The sequence below is a fragment of the Macrobrachium rosenbergii genome, chromosome 6 (assembly GCF_040412425.1).
Source record: "Macrobrachium rosenbergii isolate ZJJX-2024 chromosome 6, ASM4041242v1, whole genome shotgun sequence".
NCBI lineage: Eukaryota > Metazoa > Arthropoda > Malacostraca > Decapoda > Palaemonidae > Macrobrachium > Macrobrachium rosenbergii.
In genome coordinates this window covers 14,268,676-14,289,097 of record NC_089746.1, presented here as the reverse complement: position 1 = coordinate 14,289,097, position 20,422 = coordinate 14,268,676, and the positions used below count along the sequence as shown (strand labels likewise).

The 20,422-nt window shown below is 39.0% G+C and overlaps 1 protein-coding gene across 3 annotated transcripts in view; it reads left to right on the top strand.

The window, feature by feature from the left end:
• Positions 1-20,422, top strand: part of LOC136839218 (regulator of microtubule dynamics protein 1-like) — a 32,079-nt gene that overhangs the window by 973 nt on the left and 10,684 nt on the right. For 2 of the 3 annotated variants that reach the window (XM_067104956.1, XM_067104957.1), the window contains exons 2-8: positions 2,901-2,978; positions 4,185-4,344; positions 12,275-12,307; positions 13,509-13,716; positions 15,195-15,381; positions 17,010-17,121; positions 17,967-18,181. In XM_067104956.1, the coding sequence (XP_066961057.1) occupies positions 2,937-2,978; positions 4,185-4,344; positions 12,275-12,307; positions 13,509-13,716; positions 15,195-15,381; positions 17,010-17,121; positions 17,967-18,181 (957 nt within the window). In that variant the 5' untranslated portion in view covers positions 2,901-2,936. The remainder of the gene's footprint in view (positions 1-2,900; positions 2,979-4,184; positions 4,345-12,274; positions 12,308-13,508; positions 13,717-15,194; positions 15,382-17,009; positions 17,122-17,966; positions 18,182-20,422) is intronic. The other variant, XM_067104958.1, reaches the window with a different exon arrangement.

Genomic DNA, 20,422 nt, shown 5'->3' with positions numbered 1-20,422 from the left:
CTTTGTAAACCATCATCGCATTGTGAATGGGAAAATCTAATTTTTTATGTTTTAATGTGTGCTCTGAATATTTCTAACATTTCTTTTGCAAATGACCCAACCAGCCAATACCTAACCTAACCTAACCTAACTTAACATAAGATCTAGGTCCTTACCCTAGTGGGTAAAACTGAAGACCATTAAAGTGGGCCAGGTTCCTACCAGTTGCCGACCAGTGTATTTACAGCCTCTTCTTTGTTTTTTCATTTATGTTTATAATATTTACTGTTTATTTTTTATGTTTTTACATTCATCCCCATGTGGATGGTACTAAACACAGCGCCAATTTTGCATGTAACTAGTATCCGCCCAACCAGAGGGACACAGTATAGTCTTCACTTTTACTCCCAAGTGCATGATATTAGTTTGAAATCATTCAGTAAACTTATTTTAATCTGAATGAAAACACCAATGGGATTGAGGTCCTTGTATTTTGCTTGGTTTTGTGTTTTTCCCCACCCAAAATCCCCGCTTTCCTACTGTGGTCCCCTGATTTATAGGATATAGCGATGGATTCTTTATCTGTAAACTTACTCATTTGCTAATGAAACAATTGTCAGAAATGTTCAGATCCCACATTTAAAAAGGAAGATAAAGTTTTCAAGTCCAAAGTACAATGTAAAACATTTCCTATTTTTCTGTTTGGTTATCTTGTGTTTTATGCCTTTTTACCCTTTATTGTTTGTGTAAATCATTTGTTTTTGACTTCCATCCCACTGATATCAAGCAATTTTGGTGGACTCCAGTGGGAAAGAGGGGATTTTTGGGTGGGAGGAAAAAAAAAGTGAAAAGCACCAGTCATGAGTGTAGGAAATCCATAAATCATAACACAGGCAGCCAAAATAGCCTAATTAGTAGTTCATGTATATAGCAGTAGCAAGCCCAGAATTTTTTAAATCATGGAAATGTAGTATTTGACATTCTAACCTAGCCTGAGGTAATTCTAAGGAAGAGCTCTGCACAGAAATATTGTTTATTAATGAAATTTTTTGACCGTAAAATAGAGAAAGGGGTGTATTTGATGCAGTACAGATGAGATAACTTGAGAAATTTGTGGAAAAAAATGAGAAATTTACCATCTTTTGTTTATGTTTGTACATTAATCTCTGAAGATCTGTTCAAAGCATAAACAACAGCTAGTAAATTTCTCACATATTTTGGTAAATTTTTCAAGTTGTCTCTCAAAGGTTAAGAACTTGGAATGTAACTCCATCAGATTAGTAGCAGTGGACTTAAGAGAATAACGTAAGCGTTCATATTTTTATCCGTAATTACCAAACTTATTATTTACTTGTCTATATTTTCCTATGCTGCCGTGGTGGCGCAGTGGTAAGATTCTCGCCTGCCAGTCGAGAGGACCTGGGTTAAATCTAACTGCTCACTAAATAGCTTGGATGGCACCATTGCATACACCTGATAGCCTGCCAACCTAGCGGTCTGAAAAAATTCGAGAAGTTCATTAGGAGCATAGGCACCAGCCCTTGCCGGGGGTTAAACAGTGGGCCTAGCGACACACTGGCCATGTGTCTTAGGCATTGGGACCTGTCCCCCACTGGCTGTTGGCCAAAGAAACAGGAGATCAGCTCCTGCCTTATGAGCCTAGAGAGGCCCAGTAGGGCTTTAACTTAAATATTTTCCCATGGAAAATATATAAAAACCATCATTTGACTATTTCTAGTATTAAATTCAGTACCTTAGTGCAGTATTACCAAATTATCTGTTAAGAAATTATTTGGTACCCCTGTAAACCTAGGCCATAGATTCCACTTTTTAACTTCGACACTGCAAATACTATTTGTTAGATTACTGCCACCTTTCTTACCAGATATTCTAATGATAAGCTACTATTTCTATAATAAGAGAGAGAGACTATCATTAATCAATTTCAATATGGTGTGTATAAATGTCGACATTGTTGATGATCGTAATACATTTGGACCTTCATTGGTAATACTGTGATACCATTAAGTTGGGGGAGTTCAGACAGTTTTCTTATAAGGAGCTGGCCTAAGTAAGTCGTAATAGTACTAAAATAGAATGTGTCTTTATTTTGTGTGAGGAAATATTTTAACAGGTGACCAAACTTCCATTGTGTGAGTCTGGGTGCTGGTTTGAAGGGAGGGTGGTTGTTCAGGCAGCCATTGATGTTGGTTATATTCTTCCGAGATGGATTGGGGGCGAATTTGGATGCCTGCCAAATTTAACATAGTTACATGGTAATATGTCTTTGCGTATAGCAGAGAAATGAGATAAAAACCTATTTCTTAACACATTTGCTAGATGCAGAATAAGCCAATTTACGTTACAAAAGACTTCTGACTTGCTACCTGTGAGAACTATAGAGAAACCTTACACCTTTCTTTTAGATTTTAATGGAGTCTGAAAATACTTCATGGAAAATTTTAGTCTTATAGGGAAGCTTTTACTTCACCCTCCATATAGGTTGAATTTTCTTATTTGGGAGTCCCCGCTTACTGGCGACATCGGTTAACAGCGTATCGGTGTTACGGCACTTGGCTAGCGACGTCATTAACCAGATTTTCGGCGCTGATCTCTGGTAAACGCTGCCACTAAGTGGGGATTTTGGTGCTGATCTGAGCTTAATAGGGCCATTAAGTGGGGATTTTGGCACCGATCTCGAGTTAATGGCGCTGATATCTGGTTAACAGCGCCGTTAAGCGGGTTTTTTGGCGCTGTTATCATTGATTTTCGATTAGCAGCGATTTTTAGTTAGTGGCGCTCAGCCAGAGACAGAAGCCCCGACGTTAACTGGGGACTGTCAGTATATGATTGGATATACGTACCCTGTTTTGCTGTGAGTTATTTGTGTATGTTTTAAATTATTTACCTTTTTTTTTCAGATGAGAACACACTGACATTTAGCTAATCCACCAATCATGAATGGAGGAAAATCATTCATCGTAAATGTTAATACCAAGGTGAGTTTTAGTGAATTTTTTATTAATTCAGCAGAAGCATCTTGAATTAACTCCTTATTTGAAATATAAGGTCTTATTTGAAATATAAGGTTTACAGAAGGAACTTATGAATAGTAAATGAACATTAAATTGAAATGCTAAGGGTGTATGCTTAAAACTGTGTAATGTAGACTGGAGTATTGCTTATGTGTAGGCTAATTGTTTTCATCAACTTGATGAATTAGTTTTGTTCAGGAAATTTTCTTATTATAGTCAAACCAGGCAGTGGTGGCCACTGGGAGGTGCTCTCACCCTGAATGTATTGTGTCAGAGTCTTAATATTTCTGTCATTTTCCATTAAAGAGAACACTGTGTAGAGAAATGAGTGGCCAATCTCTAAACAGAGTGTTTTCTTTAAGGAAAATGACAGAAATATTTAGACTCTGACACAATACATTCTGTGAGAGAGCACCTTTCAGTGGCCACCACCAATTCGTTTGACCGTAATTGATTTCACCATCATCGTCATCACCTCCAATGCTGCAACACAAAGGCCCCCTGAAATTCTTCCACTTATGTCTTTCCTGTGCTTTATCTTCCACAAATCTCCACTCATATCCAGCCTCCTGTCTCTCAGTTCTCATTCAAGCAGATCTTGGTCTTCCAACTCCTCTGATGCCCACGGGAGCCAAGCTGATAATATCATGGTTTTGTGAAGGACATGTCCAAGTCATCCCCATTTCCCATTTATCATCATCTCATGTACAGTACTTATAAAACCTCGGTAATTTCCCTTATGGTATCATTTCTCACTATCTTGCGATCTGACTGATATTTTCTTATTGTAGCTTATTCCCCAATTGAGAAAATCTTTTAGATATAGTTATGTTTTTATACCATTGTTTATGTCTCTATGGCAATACAGATTGTTCTAAACGAATGTGTGATTCTAATTCTAATTTAGTTTAAGGCTAAAATGGCAAATCAAACAATGGGGCAACTGAATACCATGTGGAATGTTGCTGAAATAAAGTAGTAAATTATCAGATTTCCTCATTCTTTCTACTCTGATGGTCAGTCAGATTTCAGGCAGAAAATAAACTTGTAGGGATACTATGTCCCTTGAGTAATCCTTGTATGGTCTTCATAGTGGAGTAATTATTTTTATTATGACATGTACTGAAAGATACTGCTTGCTGAATTAGATATTTGTTCCTTAACTTCAAGGTTGCTGTAGCAGCAGCCTTGGGTGCTGGAGTTTTGGTGGGAGCAGGGACAGCGTATTTGTTAACACGCATCAATGAGCACACACACCTTACGCAACAGATTTCAAGCCTACATGCTACCATCTTAGAAGTAAAACGAGATTTGGCCTCTTTGGAAACAGGTATGGTGGCTCTTTATTTACTGCTGTTTAATGCTGTATAGCAAAATCCTGAATGGAGTACAGACACCACCCTACTTACAAACGAGTTACTTTCCGGATGGCCGTTTATATGTTGAAAATCGTTTGTAAGTTGGTTAAAGTACTCTTCATGCCTATTTAAGGACAGTATGATATAAAATTAATAAAGTACTGTACTTTTTTTCATCCTAAAACACAGCACACTACATATGTACAGAATAGACATATGTACAGAATAGACACACAAAGCAAACTTTGAACTTATGGGTGGCAAAGGGGAATGCTCTGAGCGCAATTTTAATTTGCAATCCAGTTTGTTTGTATCTCTGAATGTTTGTAAGTTGAATGTTCATAAGTAAGGTGGTCTCTGTACTTTGTAATTTATTAGGTGAAGATCAGTATTTGTTATTAGGGAAAGCATAAAAAACTGTAGTTATTCTTTATTGCAATAGTTGATTATAAATATTGCAATACACTCCCTGAACACCTGAATTAGCCTGGTCACTGACCAGCCCGAACTGTATCCCCATAATTTTACCCACGAGGTGGGTAATTAACTGTCAGCGTTACCAACGCTACAAGAAAAATCTTGTCAAATGAGTTACCTGAGGTACTGTTGACAACGCTGCTGCAAATACCGGCCAACAGAGGCCGACATCCCCAATTGTTTTTTGTTCGTCGTGCTGTGTGGGTTTGTCCCTCATCAGGCGAACTTTTGGTCATTTAGCCCAACCCCCATGTAAAGAATTTGGACATCAGATTACAGTTTTTGACTGTTTTCAACGCCTTTTCTCCTGGATATATACTTTATTGACCAGATTTGGAACTTCTCTCCTGGTTTTAACTTTGGATCGGTACTTTGAACTTGATTGGATAAGTCAGACAAGAAGACGTCGCCGTCTGCTGGCGCAGCTGCTTCCACTTCGTCTACACCTTCGACGACCGATCCTTCTACTGCTGGAGATGCTGCCGCTCATCGGTCCTGCACGTCCTGCAAGCGTAGGATGAGTACCCTCAAACACGATCGACATTCTGTTTGTATTTTATGTAGGAAGGTTCATTGTAGTGTCAGTCAGTGATGTGACGAGTATTGGTCTTGGTCAATAGATCAAATGGAGGATTATTTGAAACAAAGAAAATCCTCTGCCTCGAAGAGGGTTACAATCAGTAGATAAATAAGCGTTAAATTCAGAGTTATTCAAGAAGTTAGAGGACAGTTTATCATCCAATAAGTCTAGCCTATTTCTAGCCTGATGAGTAAGTTAACAGAGAATAGAGCTAGTGATAGTAGTAGCATAGTTGATTCTAATCGTTCTTTTTAAGCCCCCCTTCCTGTTCCAGAACCAGCCCTAACAGGTGGTGGGGGTCATGGAGAACCGCAAGCCTCGAAGGTAGGTTCTGCCGGTCACCCCGGCGCGGAGCAGGCAGTGTTGGCAGCAGATTTCCCCCTTCCCACTCAAGGTGTAAGTTCTGAGGTTGATGTAGAGTTAGGTAAGACACAGACGAGTAGGGAAAATTGTTTAGGAAGAGTTCAGGAAGAGAAGTGGAAGGTGCAGTCTTCTTTGGGTTCTGTTTTGGTTGGGGTTTCTAGTGTGACAACTTCGCCTTGGATCCATCTTCGGTTTTATTTCCTGTTTCGAGTTCTTTACAACAGAAGGTTTCTAAGTCCGTGGTTCGTCGTTCGGATATGGTTTCAGGTTTGTAGGGTTCTCTAGTGTTGGAGAATGCTCCTTCGTCCTCGAAGGTTCCTTTTCCTTCGGTGGATGAGTTTGGTTCATCTTGCAGCGGTGGTAATTCTGGTGATAGGGTTTTCAATTTGGCTCAGTATAATGCAGAATCGTTGGGTTTGTCACAGGGTTATAGATTACTAGTTAGGCAATGTTTTCAATTTTGGGTTTTCCAATACCTGTATTCAAGATCATGTCTTGAAGAATTTTCCTGAGTTTGCTAGTGATGTCTGTCAAGGTTATCAAGGGGGAACAGAGTCGGTCCAGTTTCTATGTAAAAAGAAAAAAAAAGAAAAAATATGGCCTCTTCTGCTACTTCTGAGTTTTTACTCTTTCACCGATTTCTTGTAAGCCTTCTTCCAGTGTCTTTACACATGTAATCTTCTTTATCGGGTCTCTCTTCGGAGTCTTCTCTCACTCGTCTTGTTTTCTTTGCCATTAAGTCAGCAGAGCAAAGAATTTTCATTGGTGCAATCCTGTAATGTTGGAGTTTTCAGCAGCTCCCTCTCTCTCTCTTCGGGGTTTTGAGGTGGCAGGCGCATGCGCCGAGCTGCTAGATGTTGTCACATGTATTTTAACAAACATGAATTTTTGAAACTACACTTCACTAACACAGGAATTGTACACTTCCTCTGCCGTAAAGGTTTTCGAACAACACACTTAGCTAACTGTTCACGACTAACACATGCAATAAATCCCTGCCAAAGCACTTTCTAATTCCTAAATATCAGTCTTCTGGCATCACAACACAGGTGCTATTCTTCTCATGATGTGAAATTTTGCTGGCAGTTATTCTGCGTCGCTAAATTAAGAACTTTTTTGTGCTCTCACCTTCTTTGGCGGGGCTGTCTTCTTTAGCACCTTGCACGGGTCCGGTAGTTTTCTCAGGCTTCTGGTCTAGATGCTTCACAGGCAGTTGAGGAGTCTTCCGCAACCCGTATTTTCTTCCTTTACTGGGTTTAAAACGTAATGTGTCCACCGCAGTTCTTGCGGATGCTACTGCATATGGCATTTCGGCTGTGTCATCGTTGAGTGTATCAGTACCGATGGTGTCATCAGCCTCTCCTCTTCACTCTCCACAGCTCGTAGCTTGTCCTGAGAAACACCTTTGAGTACTAGACCAATTGGTATGTTCTCCACCTGTCCAATGTTGGCAGTAGGTGCTCCAGTGGTTATTCTGAGTTTGGCTGCTTTCTTTTCTCTCCTTCTTTTACTTCTTTCTCAACTTTTCCTGCGGCTATTTCTTTTCCTCCTTCTAAGGTGTTCAGTGTGGGTTCGGCTTTTGTTCCAGGTCATCAGGGAATTCTCTCCCTTAATCAGTGCGACTTCAGCTCCGGATACCCGTCCTGGTGCGCCATTGGTTCATCTGGCGTTGGGTGAATCAAGTGTTGCGGCCTCTCCGCTCATAGGGGTGGGCGTTTGTCGCCCAGGTGTGGTTGGCCCAGGTTTTACATCATCGTCACTGGGTGGTGCGGGGTTTGCGCAGTAGAGTGCGCCTGACTCAAGAGTTTTTTCATCGGCTTTAGTTGGTACAGGGTTTGTGCAACCGGGTTACTACGGTTGGCTCAGGTATGATGGGGTCAAGTATGTCAGGTGATGGTCTCACACATCCTGTTGTAGTGAGTCCGGGTTATTGGGTGCAGCTCTTGCGGGTGATCAGTCTGTCTCTTTTCCTGTCCCGGTTCGGTCGAACCAATCTGACAGAGAATGCTCTTTTGAAGAAGAGGAGCTGGTACCAGATATAGTTCTTTTCTCCAGCAAATGAAAGCGAGTATACGTGGATGGTGGACTTTATCCATTCTCTCTATTCGCAGTCCAGGCTCCTGAGAAACCTACACAACCAAGCCAAGCAATGTTTTGAATCGTTGTATGCAACTAAACCAGTATCCCAAACATCAAGTAACCTGGTCTGGTTTGGCCTAGTTGGGCGGGTGTTGAGGGAGGCGGACTCTGGGTTATCTTCTCTTATCAGGTCGGGTAGACAGGATTCAACCTTGCTTCCTAATTGGAAGGGGTTCTATAGGGTAGTGGGTAACCCCTCTGACGGTGTCAGAGTTCCTCTCAACGAATCTGTGAGGCTCTTCTCTCTCTGGTTCCTTCATCGAATTGTTTGGTAGCGGTTACATCTCGTGAGGCTTGTATTTTGGAGGACACTTTTCGCAGCCAGTCTGGCGCCTTGTTCCACTCTTTGTGGATGTTATCTGGGTTGATGGGGTTTTCTCAAACAAGTTGGATGTACTCCCTCTGATCCTGTACTGTTTGACAACCTCATCACTTCGGTTTCGATGGGGTTGGCATACCAGGCTAACATTTCGGCTGGCTGTACAACGTTCTTTGGCAAGAAGAGGAGGGACTTCTTTTTAAATCATCTTCCACCTCACTATCCGGACATACATAAGAGGGTTCTTTTGAGGGCTCCTTTTTGCGCTCTGCACAGTCTTTTCAGAGAGGAGGATGTATCCTCCATGGTCAATTTCGTGTCGTCGTTGTCAGCAGTAGCGTCACAGGAGGCTATGATTCATGTGGCCGCTCAGGGTTCAGGTGATGTGGCCAGTATGACGATCTTTGTTGCTTCTAACTCATGTCTCTGGTGTCAGCAATTATGCATCGTCGAGTGTACAGAATATTGAAGTATCTAGCCCTTGGCTGATCCATGCCTCCTCTTTAGAGGAGCTAGTAAGGGTAAGGGACTTCTTATTGAATCTATGCAAGATACTAGGAATTTGTCTAATCTTTGCCAAGATTTGCCTGGTCCCAACACAATCTATAACCTTTCAGGGATAAGGATTCTCTCTCTTCCTTTGAGTTTTTTTTTTTTTCCCAACCCTGGAGAGGATCCAGTCGGTCCTTGAGGAAGTAGAGGTGTTGCCCAACAGGTAACAGCCCGTACCAGTTTGGAGAAGCCTCTTAGGGAGAATGTCTTATCTCTCTCTCTCTTTTAATTCCAGGGCCTCGTTTTCTCTGGATGCACTTCTCTTCAGGTATGTCTCAGGAATTGCTGGGACTTCCGCAACGAGAACGCAGTTATAGTCTGGAGCAATTCTTGCTTATTGGATCTTCTGTGGTGTTCAGAAGAAGTGCATCTGACACCTGGAAGGTCTATCGACTCCCCTCTTCCCGACATTCATCTGTACTCAGATGCCTCAGATCAAGGTTGGGGAGCAACCTTGGAGGAAACCCAGGCTTCTGCCCTCTGGAGGGATCGGGAACGAGAGGAGTCAATAAAAGCAGTGTGTCAGGGAACAGCAGGGAGGAGTCAATAAATCTTGAGTAGTGGCTCTGTTTTGCGATAACATTACTCCGTGTCGTATATGAAGAACTCCTTGCTGGCCCTACGCCCTTGGTTTCCGGAACTCCTAAGCTCCTTACGGAAGTTCCGATGTTCCTTCCCATTCGGAAGATCTTCTCAGACAACCGCTTCTTCACCATTATCATCCAAACCCTCGCGTGCTGAACTTAGTTACAAGGTGACTGCCGAGCGAGCAGCTAGACAGACTGGACTCTCTAAAGCTGTGTCTTGACAGCTTTCTTTCAGCTTGAGAAAGTCGACCCGTAAGCTTTACCAGGTCAGCTGGACAATGTATAGAAGTTGGTGTCGTAAGGAAGGTCATTCCATCTCTAGACCTTCCTTAGCCAAAATAGCTGATTTTCTTTTATTTCTTCGGAATAAAAAGTTTTTTCATATTTGGCTATTGCTGGCTACCACTCAATGCTTAGCAGTTCATGTAGTTTCCATCTTCGCGAAAATTTCTAGTAGTAAGATCATGCATGATTTATTATGTTCCTTCAAGGTTAATAGGCCTGTCTTGCCGACTCGGGCTCCTTCGTGGGATTTGTCGGAAGTTCTAACGTTAAGACAACTGATTAAGAAGGTGTTTTTCTCACGACTTCAACTACAGCTAGAAAGGTGGGCAAGCTTCAGACAATTTCTAGGCTGGTTTCCCAGGCGGGAAATGATACGTATCTGTCTCTTCTTCCGGAATTCGTGGCAAAGTCGGAGTCGGAGGTTAACCCTGTGCCTTGTTCGTTTAGGGATGTCCTTATGTCTGGTGCAAGCATTAAAAGTCTATTTATCAAAGGTTGAAAAACTCCGTCCACGTCCACGTACACTTCTTGTCTCTCCGTGGAATCCTTCCTGTCTGCTGTCAAAGAATGTGATTAGTTACTTTCTGAGGGAGAAGATTCCCCAGGTTTCTCAGGGTTCTTCTTCGTCGTCTTCAAGCTCTGTATTACCCCGAGCACACAGTATTCAAACTTTAGGAGTATGGCCACTTCATCTTCCTTTCTAAGGACTTGTTCAGTGTCTTCTGTTCTGGAGATGGCTACAGGGAAGTCCATCTCAAGGTTTACTTCCTTTTACTTAAGAGACGTTCAATTTGCTTCATCAGAGGGTTATTCTCTTAGTGCGTGTAGTGGCTAACTCTATCATCTAGGGTGCGTTCATGTAGCTGAGGTGGTATTCTCTTTGTGCAGAGTTTCTTAGGTTAACCAGATAGAGGAATTCCTTTTTTGTCTTTAGAATCTTAGGCAGCAGTAATAGTATAATCATATGAATTTAGGTTTAGTACGTTTTTTAAGTACATTAGTTTTTGATAATTTCCCTACGAGAGACCAAGGGGGTTCTCTAGTAGGCTAGACTCTTTCGTCAGCGCTGAGATACTTCTTTGTTCGTCGATTGTTGGGGCTTATCCGGAGGATCAGCGGCTCGGCACACTACATGAGAGGCTTTGAATAACCACATGGGAGGTTCATCACACTCCTCCATACATGAGAGGTTCTGAAGAGCCACGTGGGAGGTTGACGGACCAAGACATTACTGACCTGACTGAGGATCAAATTACTCTCCAGCATGTCTCTTCAGTGAGAGCATTCATTGATATGGTGAGTGTATGACTAAACAGATATCCTATGCAGAGCAGATCAGTGAGCTACCATCTCTGCAGTTGTAAAAAGGGGGCGTTCCACAACCTAGATGGGTCTCCCTCCAGCATGTCTTGTCCACCTAAAGCATTGATTGATATGGTAACATACATTTACACATAGTAGGTTGATAATGAGTTACCTGCTTATTCTCCGTTGACAGGTTGGGCTGAATTGGATTGATCCCACCTCCTTTAAAATTTTGTTAATTGGGCTAATTCTGGTGTTCAGGGAGTGTATTGCAATATGAAGTTTTCATAATGAAACTAATATTGTAATACTTACCTGAACACCTGAATGATTGCCACTCTCCTCCCCACTTCAGTTTTTGATAGTGAGTGACTCAGTTGGGGATGTCGGCTTCTGTCAACCAGTATTTGCAGCAGTGTTGTCAACGGTACCTCAGGTAACTCATTTGACAAGATTTTTCCTTTAGCGTTGGTAAAGTTGACGGTTAATTACCCACTTTGTGGGTAAAATTATGGGGATGCAGTTCGGGCTGGTCAGTGACCAGTGCTAATTCAGGTGTTCAGGTAAGTATTACAATATTAGTTTTATTATGGAAACTTCATGCTACCTGACAGATAATTGGTAAGGAGAGTATTCTCTTAATTTTGTTTTGAGAGGAGCACTTTATTCTTTGAAGGTCCATTTTTTGTAGCAGCTGTTATAATTTAGTAAGTAACTTATTCCTTATCACCTACATTAAAGAGTAAAAATATAGAAATGTGATATTTTCATGTGTTAGTGCTGTATTGCAGTTGTCATGCATGCAAGGAATTCTTGGAGTTTTGTAAGTATAGGCAGTCCCTGGTTTACAACTGGGGTTCCGTTTTTACGCAGCATCGTAATCCGAAAATCGTTGTAAACCGAAAAATCGTCGAAAATCGAAAACCTTACTTTTAATGCTTTGGGTGTATTGAAAATGACGTATACTGCATTTTTATTGAGTTTTTCATCAAAAAAGCCTCCAAATTTTTATTATTCTGCCATTTTGGAGCCATATTTCTTCTGTCGGATTGGCGTACGACGCGTTGTAACCCCGGAACATGCATCGTAAACCAGGAATTAATTTCTGATGAATATATTTGAAAAACATTGTAACCTCGGAACATCGTAAGCCAGACCCGTCGTAAACCGGGGACTGCCTTTACATGTAATGGACTTGTTGTCGAACAAGGTTAAATTCATAAGTTATTCTGCAACTTGAAAGCAAAATGCATTTAGTTCTATACTGTAGTTGCAATAATTTTAATGTCTTATAGGTCTAACTCAGAAGGATTTAGGCAACTGGCAAGGTAAGTTGATTTATTTCACTGTAAATAATCTTAAATCCTTCATTTATGGCCACAAGAAATTAGTCTGGACCAGCTTTCCCCTAACTGTTATTACTATACCATGATCATCTTCCAAGTGGACTGTATGAATTTTTCCAAATACACAAATATACAGTCGACCCCCAGTATTTGTGGGGAATGCGTACCACTACCCCCTGCGAATAGCTAAAGTCCGCAAATACTTAAAACCCCTCTAAGAACTCTTGTAACTGCCTATTTTGATAGTTCAAAACACCAAAAAACCCTCTAAAAATGATAATACCCGAATATTTTACTAGTTTTATCACAAAAAGTGTGCATTTAGTCACGGAAATTATATGATAGTATAGTAATTTGTGAATATTTCACTATGAACAATACCGCGAATAGGCAACTTTTCCACAAGTAATGAGTATGTATGTTCCACAGAGAAATCTGCGAATAAGTGAAGCTGCAAATCCAGAACCGCGAATAGGCATGGGTCCACTGTATTTTGGGCCTTGAATGTTTTTAGTGTCAGTCCTGCTTCTGCTACAGGGTTGCTAATATAGTACTATGTTTTTATGTCTAGATGTTGTGATATCTGCTTTTTAACAGATGAAAGAAGAAAAGGTGTATAAGTACTGTTATCAGTAATTCTTAACACGTTTTTAACTTGCACTTTGTTTTAGCCTACTTACTGTCATCTGAAAGTTTAATTTGGCACCACTGTGGTCTATGCCATTCGTGTATGGAAGATGCATTTTTCATCAGTCTAAGTATAGTAATTACGTGGTGTTCCTTCTCATGTGATTATGTCAGCTTAATAGGTGTTCGTCTCATATGATTATGTCAGCTTGTTTGTACTGTATTACATAAACTGTTGGTTGATTTTAACCTTCCAGTAGTATTTTATTTTCATATTGTTATGATTGCATTTCTATGCAGTATTATGCTAAAATTAGTTATCAGAAGGATGAAGAATGACTTTTTCTCATTTGCAATTGGTGCCCTATAGCATTTTCATACCTTTTGGAAAAACATATGCAAACTAACCGAAACTAAAATATTTTCATAGTTTTAAATGCTTGTGACTACCTCAGGTGAAAAATATTAAGCCAGAGGCTACATGTATTAGGAGCTGTTTGTACTGAAGAGAGACTGAAGGTTCTTTACATTTGGAATGAAATTTTTATCTTTTCAGAACTAGAAAAGGCACAAATAGACAGAGAACCAGTTGTCTCTCGATCAGCATTCCGCAAGAAAACAGTCAGCTTCAGCAGCACCACCACCACAGGTAGCTACCACACAGCACGTGAATATGATACTGACAGTAACCGTGCTAACGACACAGACTATTACTCCCCTGATGAAGATGACGACGAATTTTTTGACTTGTCACCAGATAATAGGTGAGTTTGTGGGAAAGTTCCTATTGATCAAGTTTGTTAGCTATGACAGGGAGGTCATGATTTTTGTCCATTTTGCCTGTATCTTCATCTGTTTGTTAGTAGGGTTAAGCAAACAGTTATGAAAGAATTCTTATAAAGTTTTTACCAAAGGTGACTGTCAAGAACTGGTTAAATTTTGGGAGAGATAGGAATGTAAATTTTTAATCTTTAGGTGAATCAAAGGTCATGTAGGAATATAAACTGAGCCATAACTTTTGAGCTATTTGAGGTAGAGGTCTCATATTGGACATGCATAATACACTAGTAAGACCAGCGTGTCAAGTGAGGTCAGGCTAAATATCAGGGTTGTATTGGAAGGTCAAGGGTCTTATAAGCATGTAACCTTACCATAACTTTTAAACCTTACGATATAGGCTTTGTATTTGGCTTACTTAATCTACTAAAGATGCCTATGTGGATGATGACCATACTTCTAAACTGCTGAATACAAAGTAAAGACATCACATTTAGCAAATTTATTTTGTGGACTTCTTTGTGGGTGGATTGATGACTTGGCAGAAGCTTGCTATACTGTATCCAAATGTACTTGCATAAAGTTATATGATAGGAAAGTGATTGGGAGTACTGTAGTTATAAATCTGAAAATTTTACTGATGATGAGAATGATGATTTCAGTTTTATATATAGTATGTATATGTATATTTAAATGAACCTTACCTCTCCATTATATAGCTTTTACATCCATGCCAGGGGTAGTAAAAGCTGTATAAATGGAGAGGTGAGTATTTCAAAAATAAATCTTAAGTTTAGTATTTATATTATCTCCTTTTTTTCGTTATATTTTCTGTGGTTGCTGCTTCAGTTTTTTTGTTTTTCATGAGACTAATGCCATACAAAGATAGATATGGATTGTGACTTGAAGATGTTTATAGTTTGTTAATCTCTCTATCTTATCATTTGTTATCAGATGTATGTGTAATTACAGACCAAACTTCTACTATGATCATTTAAATATGGTGGTCTGTCGTTCATAAATTTTAGTGTTTATGGAATAGCTCATTTCCAATTTTGTGGTAAAATTGCTGAGTGTTGTTCACTAAATGATTTAGCGTTATGGCCATACCTTTAAAATCCCTATATAATTCCTGCTGAGATGTTTTCTTCATTGTGAAACCTTATCATATCATTATTGATAGTGTGGACATTGTCCACTTGTCTTTTTAAAACTAGCTGTTATTTGATTTTAAAGACCTGCACTTGTGTTTCCATTGCCATGATTTCATCCACACTGTTTTAAATCATTTTGAGACAGTTCACTAGTATAACTAACCCATAGTTTTAGTGGTAAAGATAGGAAAGAAATATTTGGGTTTACACTTCAAAATTTCAGTGGATTTTTCACTTTCATTATTGCTTGTCTAAAAGTTTCAGTGCAGAATGAAGTTTGATTGTATCTGTTTATTGTTATTGACCTTCAGTTTAGAAGTGATTACCTTTGGGGAACGAGGCCATCCCTTGTCTTCACCTGAAAGAAGCCGTCTCTTACCTCTCTCTCTGGAAGATGAAAACTTATATGAAGACTTGCAACAAGTTGATGTACTGAACGATGGTACAGCTGAAGACCAAACCAAAGCGTACCAACTTTTGAAAAAAGAATTACAGGCGGTAAGAACTTTTTACATACTTTTGATCAACATTTTACAGTTCAGAACTTACTACTGAATTCATAAGATAGGAATTTTGTGTGTGTGTTTTAAAAACATTGTTGCTCTTAATTCACTTGTATTTGACCCCAGAGAAAGTTTTCTATCTTTTTTGCAGATTTAATATGTAGCTGTTTCAAAAGTGCAGTTATTCCTTTGTTTTTATTTTTCACTTTTATCTATCTTTTCTGTAAATGGAATTCTTAAAAGTTTGGCATTCCCAAGTCCCCTGGCCCCTTTTTGGGGTAGGGGTTAGGGATCAGAAAGCAGTTACTAAGAATCAACCCTTATAACTTCATGACTGTGTATAGTTGCTCTCAGCTGAATTAGCTAGGACTTTCTTTCCTTTTTCCTGATCTGTGTTTCTCTTTTACTTTCTTGATTGGTGTATTTATACCAACCTTGCAAGGCCTTTATTATTGATTTGACTGCTCGTAGAACAGGTAAAGGGGTGAGGTTGAACAACATGGATCCTCACCCATAAAATTTGAGTAGCAAATGTGGTTGAGTGAGGCAAAAGGCAAATGTTAAGCTCTGTTCCTGATACTGGGTCCAATGCCAATGAACTAACAACCCTTAAGGCAAAAGAAGCATATATCTAAGTATAAGCCTTAGGGGTTCATCTGTCCTTTGTGCTTGGCTTTGTGGTAGGTACAGGAAAGTACCTAGATGATTTATAAAAACTCATGTGCATTGGCCAGTTACATCACAACAGCATCTATTTATACTATTGTTAAATTGAAGTTGATATGTAGGCATTACCAATAGGCTTCCATTTTTAGTGGAAAAATAATTTTGTCTTATATAAAAACATGAGAAGGAACAGAACAGTGATATTAAACTAACATGGAAATCAATCAGGTAACCATAAACCGAACGTAAAACTCATACACTTAATACATGCTTGAACTGAAAAGCATATAGCCTACATAAAGGCATTAAACCTCTCAAAGAGCTGTCTCATACCACCTGAGGTGTTGAGAGACTGACTCTGTTGTTGATATATAAAGCATCAGCTCTACTAAAAATGCTGTTTCACACTGTACATGTTACTGAAAGTTAATCATAGTATCCCTATTGCCCCAACTACTTTGCTTTCTGCTTTCAGTGAGAGGGTCTTTTAAGTTTAAAATTTTGTAAGGGTGCCTTCAGATGACCATTGAAGGTTAGCCAGAGGGTGTCTGAACTTTCCATTGGTTAGGGAATCATTTTGATATCGGTACCTTATTTGTCAAGAACATTATTATCAGATAATTCTGTACAGGAATGGCCTTCCTACTGAAGGTGACTGGTTATTGTACCAAAATGTGTACTGTAGTTTATCTCAAATATCTCAATACCTTCTTGAAATCTTTTTATAATTTTTCCTGATATCCTATAAAAAAGTTATAAACCAGTTGGTTTAATCTGGCATATTTTTGTTTTATGTAGATATGCTAATTAGACTTGACTTGTAACAAAATAATATTTCATATGATTTTTTTCATTTCTTGTGGTTGTTGAACCCATTTCTCAAAGAAATCGAATGTTTTGTAGCATCCTGTGACAATAGCCATTTTCTGACTTTCACTTTTCTGTTATACTTCTCAGTATTCTCAAAATGCAGAAGTTTTATGGCGTTTAGCTAAGGCAACAAAGAACATGGCAGCTATCCAGGAAAAATTGGGAAATGTAAAAGAAAGGGAAAAATTGATTTTTGAAGGTAAGTGTCCATTTTATTTTGAAGTGAGAAATTTGTTAAATAAGGATCTTTTTATATAAGTTTTTGTGTTTGGCCAGGCAGTTGATCCTAATAGAGAACGAGGGTTTGAGATTATATTTTCTTCTCTACAGTCCTAGTACTAATATATTAAATATTTTTGGCCAATTTAAGCAGACTAAACATAAATATGAAAAATTCTACAGACTAAACATAAATATGAAAAATTCTACTCAAGACATAAACATATACTAACAAAATTGTACTCAAGTTAATCAAACTGTTTAAATTTTTATAAATATAATTTTTATATTTTGTTTTCTCTTTATTGTAAAGTCCTATTGTGCTCATATAAGCTATTTTATTTGTAGATATGTTTCATAAAAACCCAGTACTGTATTTACAATTAGCCCTTTCTTGTGCCACAACAAGATGCTTTAGTTTCTCTTAGGGGAAAGACAATGACAGTCAATGATAGTACTTGCCATGGCTAGGTGGATTTTAGGTCTCCAGCAATTGTATGTCTCTATTCATATCACCTGACGCTTGGGTCTTGAGAATTTTGCAGTGTTGGGGGCAACAGGAATTTGCATAAATAATGAGTTTGTATGAAAAAATCAGTTTTGAAAAAATTACTCATTTCATGAAAAACATGTTTCAGTAGTGCCCTGCATAGAAATTTGCCAGAGATAGGTAGCCTTGGATTTTGAATATCTTAGCTTAAAATATGTTAATAATTCATACCTAACTATGTGATTTTACAAAATTACATAATAATCACACCAAATATATTTATTTATTTGTAAGATAGCAGCATTGATATAACGTATCTTTGTTCTTTTGATTAGCATATGATTATGCAGCAAGAGCCCTGAAACTGAATGAGGAGCACCCTGAAATCCACAAATGGTATGCCATATTATCAGGGGCAAGAGGCGAGTTCCTTGGCATAAAGGAACGTGTTCAGAGTGGTAATGTCTTCAAGGAGCACATAGATAGAGCCCTTGATCTTAACCCTGAGGACTCTACCCTCCACCATTTATTGGGACGCTTTTGTTTTGAGGTATGTGTTTTTTATTTTTATTATTTAATTTGGAGATGAATTAAAAAATATCCTTTACAAAGTCCTTTTTGGTATTTATATTGGCAAGTTTCAGGAGAAATACTCTCAGATGATCTATGATTTTGAGTGAATTTGGGATAATTCTGCAGTAATCATTCTTATTAACAGAGTAATTCAGCTGAACCTTGTTCCATTTATGGAAATTCCACTGCAGAGTACACTGAAAAAAATTTCCCATTTATCAGATGCTTTTTTTTTATTCTATTACACCAACTATTTACATAGTTTTTACAGATTGTGGACATCCATAAAAACGATTAGTCATATCACTGTGAGTTATCTGTTGGTGTGTACTATAGATCAGGAATAATTAAACTTTCATTTTGTCTTGAACCATTAACAATGGAAATGTAATGAATGATAGGCTACTGACTTTACACCCTGATCATATTAAAAACAGGTGCATGAAGATACACTATACTGTACTTATATTGGTCATACTAAATGAGGTTTTGTATGACTAATGGTGATTGTGCTGTAGCAAAACTAGTGATGTGGGATATCACAAAGTCATTTGGAAATTAACATGTCCAGTGGTACTTTCTTCTATAGTCCTTAGACCTTTCCTGTCTCAGACAAGGACATTGTGACATTTGACAGGAGAATACTGGAGGTAGTTTTAATAGCTATTTTAAATCAGTAGGCTGTATTGTTCTCGATTACAGGCCATTTTGTTTATAGGAACATGTTATTTTGAATTTTGCATTTTTTGCCATGGTTAGTGAAACAGTACGTGAAATTTCATGATGTTTGCAGTTTTTCCAAGACATGTATGAAATTCATTCATTTACATGTTATCCTTTCAAAAAGGATTGGCTGCACAGTGAACTTTTAAAATTCAGAAGATATACTACTTTTATTGCAATTACACTCCCTGAACACCTGAATTAGCCCTGGTCACTGACCAGCCCGAACTACATCCCCGTAATTTCTTTACCCACTAAGTGGGTAATTAACTGTCAGCGTTACCAATGCTACAGGAAAAATCTTGTCAAATGAGTTACCTGAGGTACCGTTGGCAACGCTGCTGCAAATACCGGCCGACAGAGACCGAGATCCCAATTGCTTTTTGTTCGCCCTGCTGCTTGGATGTTTCCTGCATCAGGAGAACTTTTTGGTCTTTAGCCCGACCCCCATATAAATATTTTTGATTTTTGATAATGACTTGGACCGTATTTTCACCCTTTCTCCTGGATTGTACTATTTCATCTGGTTTTGGATCTTCTCTCCTGTCTTGGACTTTGGCTTGAATTTTGGACTTGGAAATGGATAAATTAGACAGGAAGACACCTTCATCGGATAGCGCCGCCGCTTCCACTTCTGCCACAGCTGTTACGACCAAGCTTTCTACTGCTTGGGATACTGCAGCTCATCAATCATGCACAGCTTGCAAGCATAGGATGAGTACCCTAAAGCATGACAAACATGCTCTTTGCATAGCATGTAGAAAGGTTCAATGTAATGTCACTCTAAGATGTGACGAATGTAGGTCATGGTCGGTAGAGCAAATGGAATGTTATGTAAAGCATCGGAAATCTTTAGCTTCCAAGAGTAAGTGTAGGTCAGAACCAACAGTAGAGGCACAGGTTTTTGATAAGGAAGCTATAGAATTTGAATTATTCAGAAAATTAGAGGATAAATCATCAGCTAGTATTTTCTAGCTTCATGCAAAATTAACTGAAATGAAGGATCAGAATAGTAGTTCTAGGGAAATAGAATCCAATCGTTGTCTTTCAACTCCCCTGCCTGTTCCAGAACCAGCCCTAACAGGTGCCAGGGGTCATGGAGAACTGCAAACCTCGAAGGTAGGATCTGATGGTCCCCCCGGCGTGGAACAGGTAGTGTTAGCAGAGATTTCCCCCTTCCCTCTAAAAGAGTAAGTTCAAAGGTGAATTTAGAATTAGGCATGACTCGAACAAGTAGGGATAGTGCTTTAGGAAGTAGTCAGGACGAGAAGTTGAAGGTGCAGTCTTCTTTGGGTTCAGGTGTGGTTAAGGTTTTGGCATCTTCGTTAGATCCAATGGAAGTTATATTTCCGGTGGCAGGCTCTCTGCAACAAAAGGTTGCTAGATCCATGGAGGATGGTTCAGATTTGGTTGCTAGTTTGTCAGGTTTGGAAATTTTGGAGAATACCCGTTCTTCTTTGAAGGTTCCTTTTCCTTCAGGGGACAATCTTCTGTC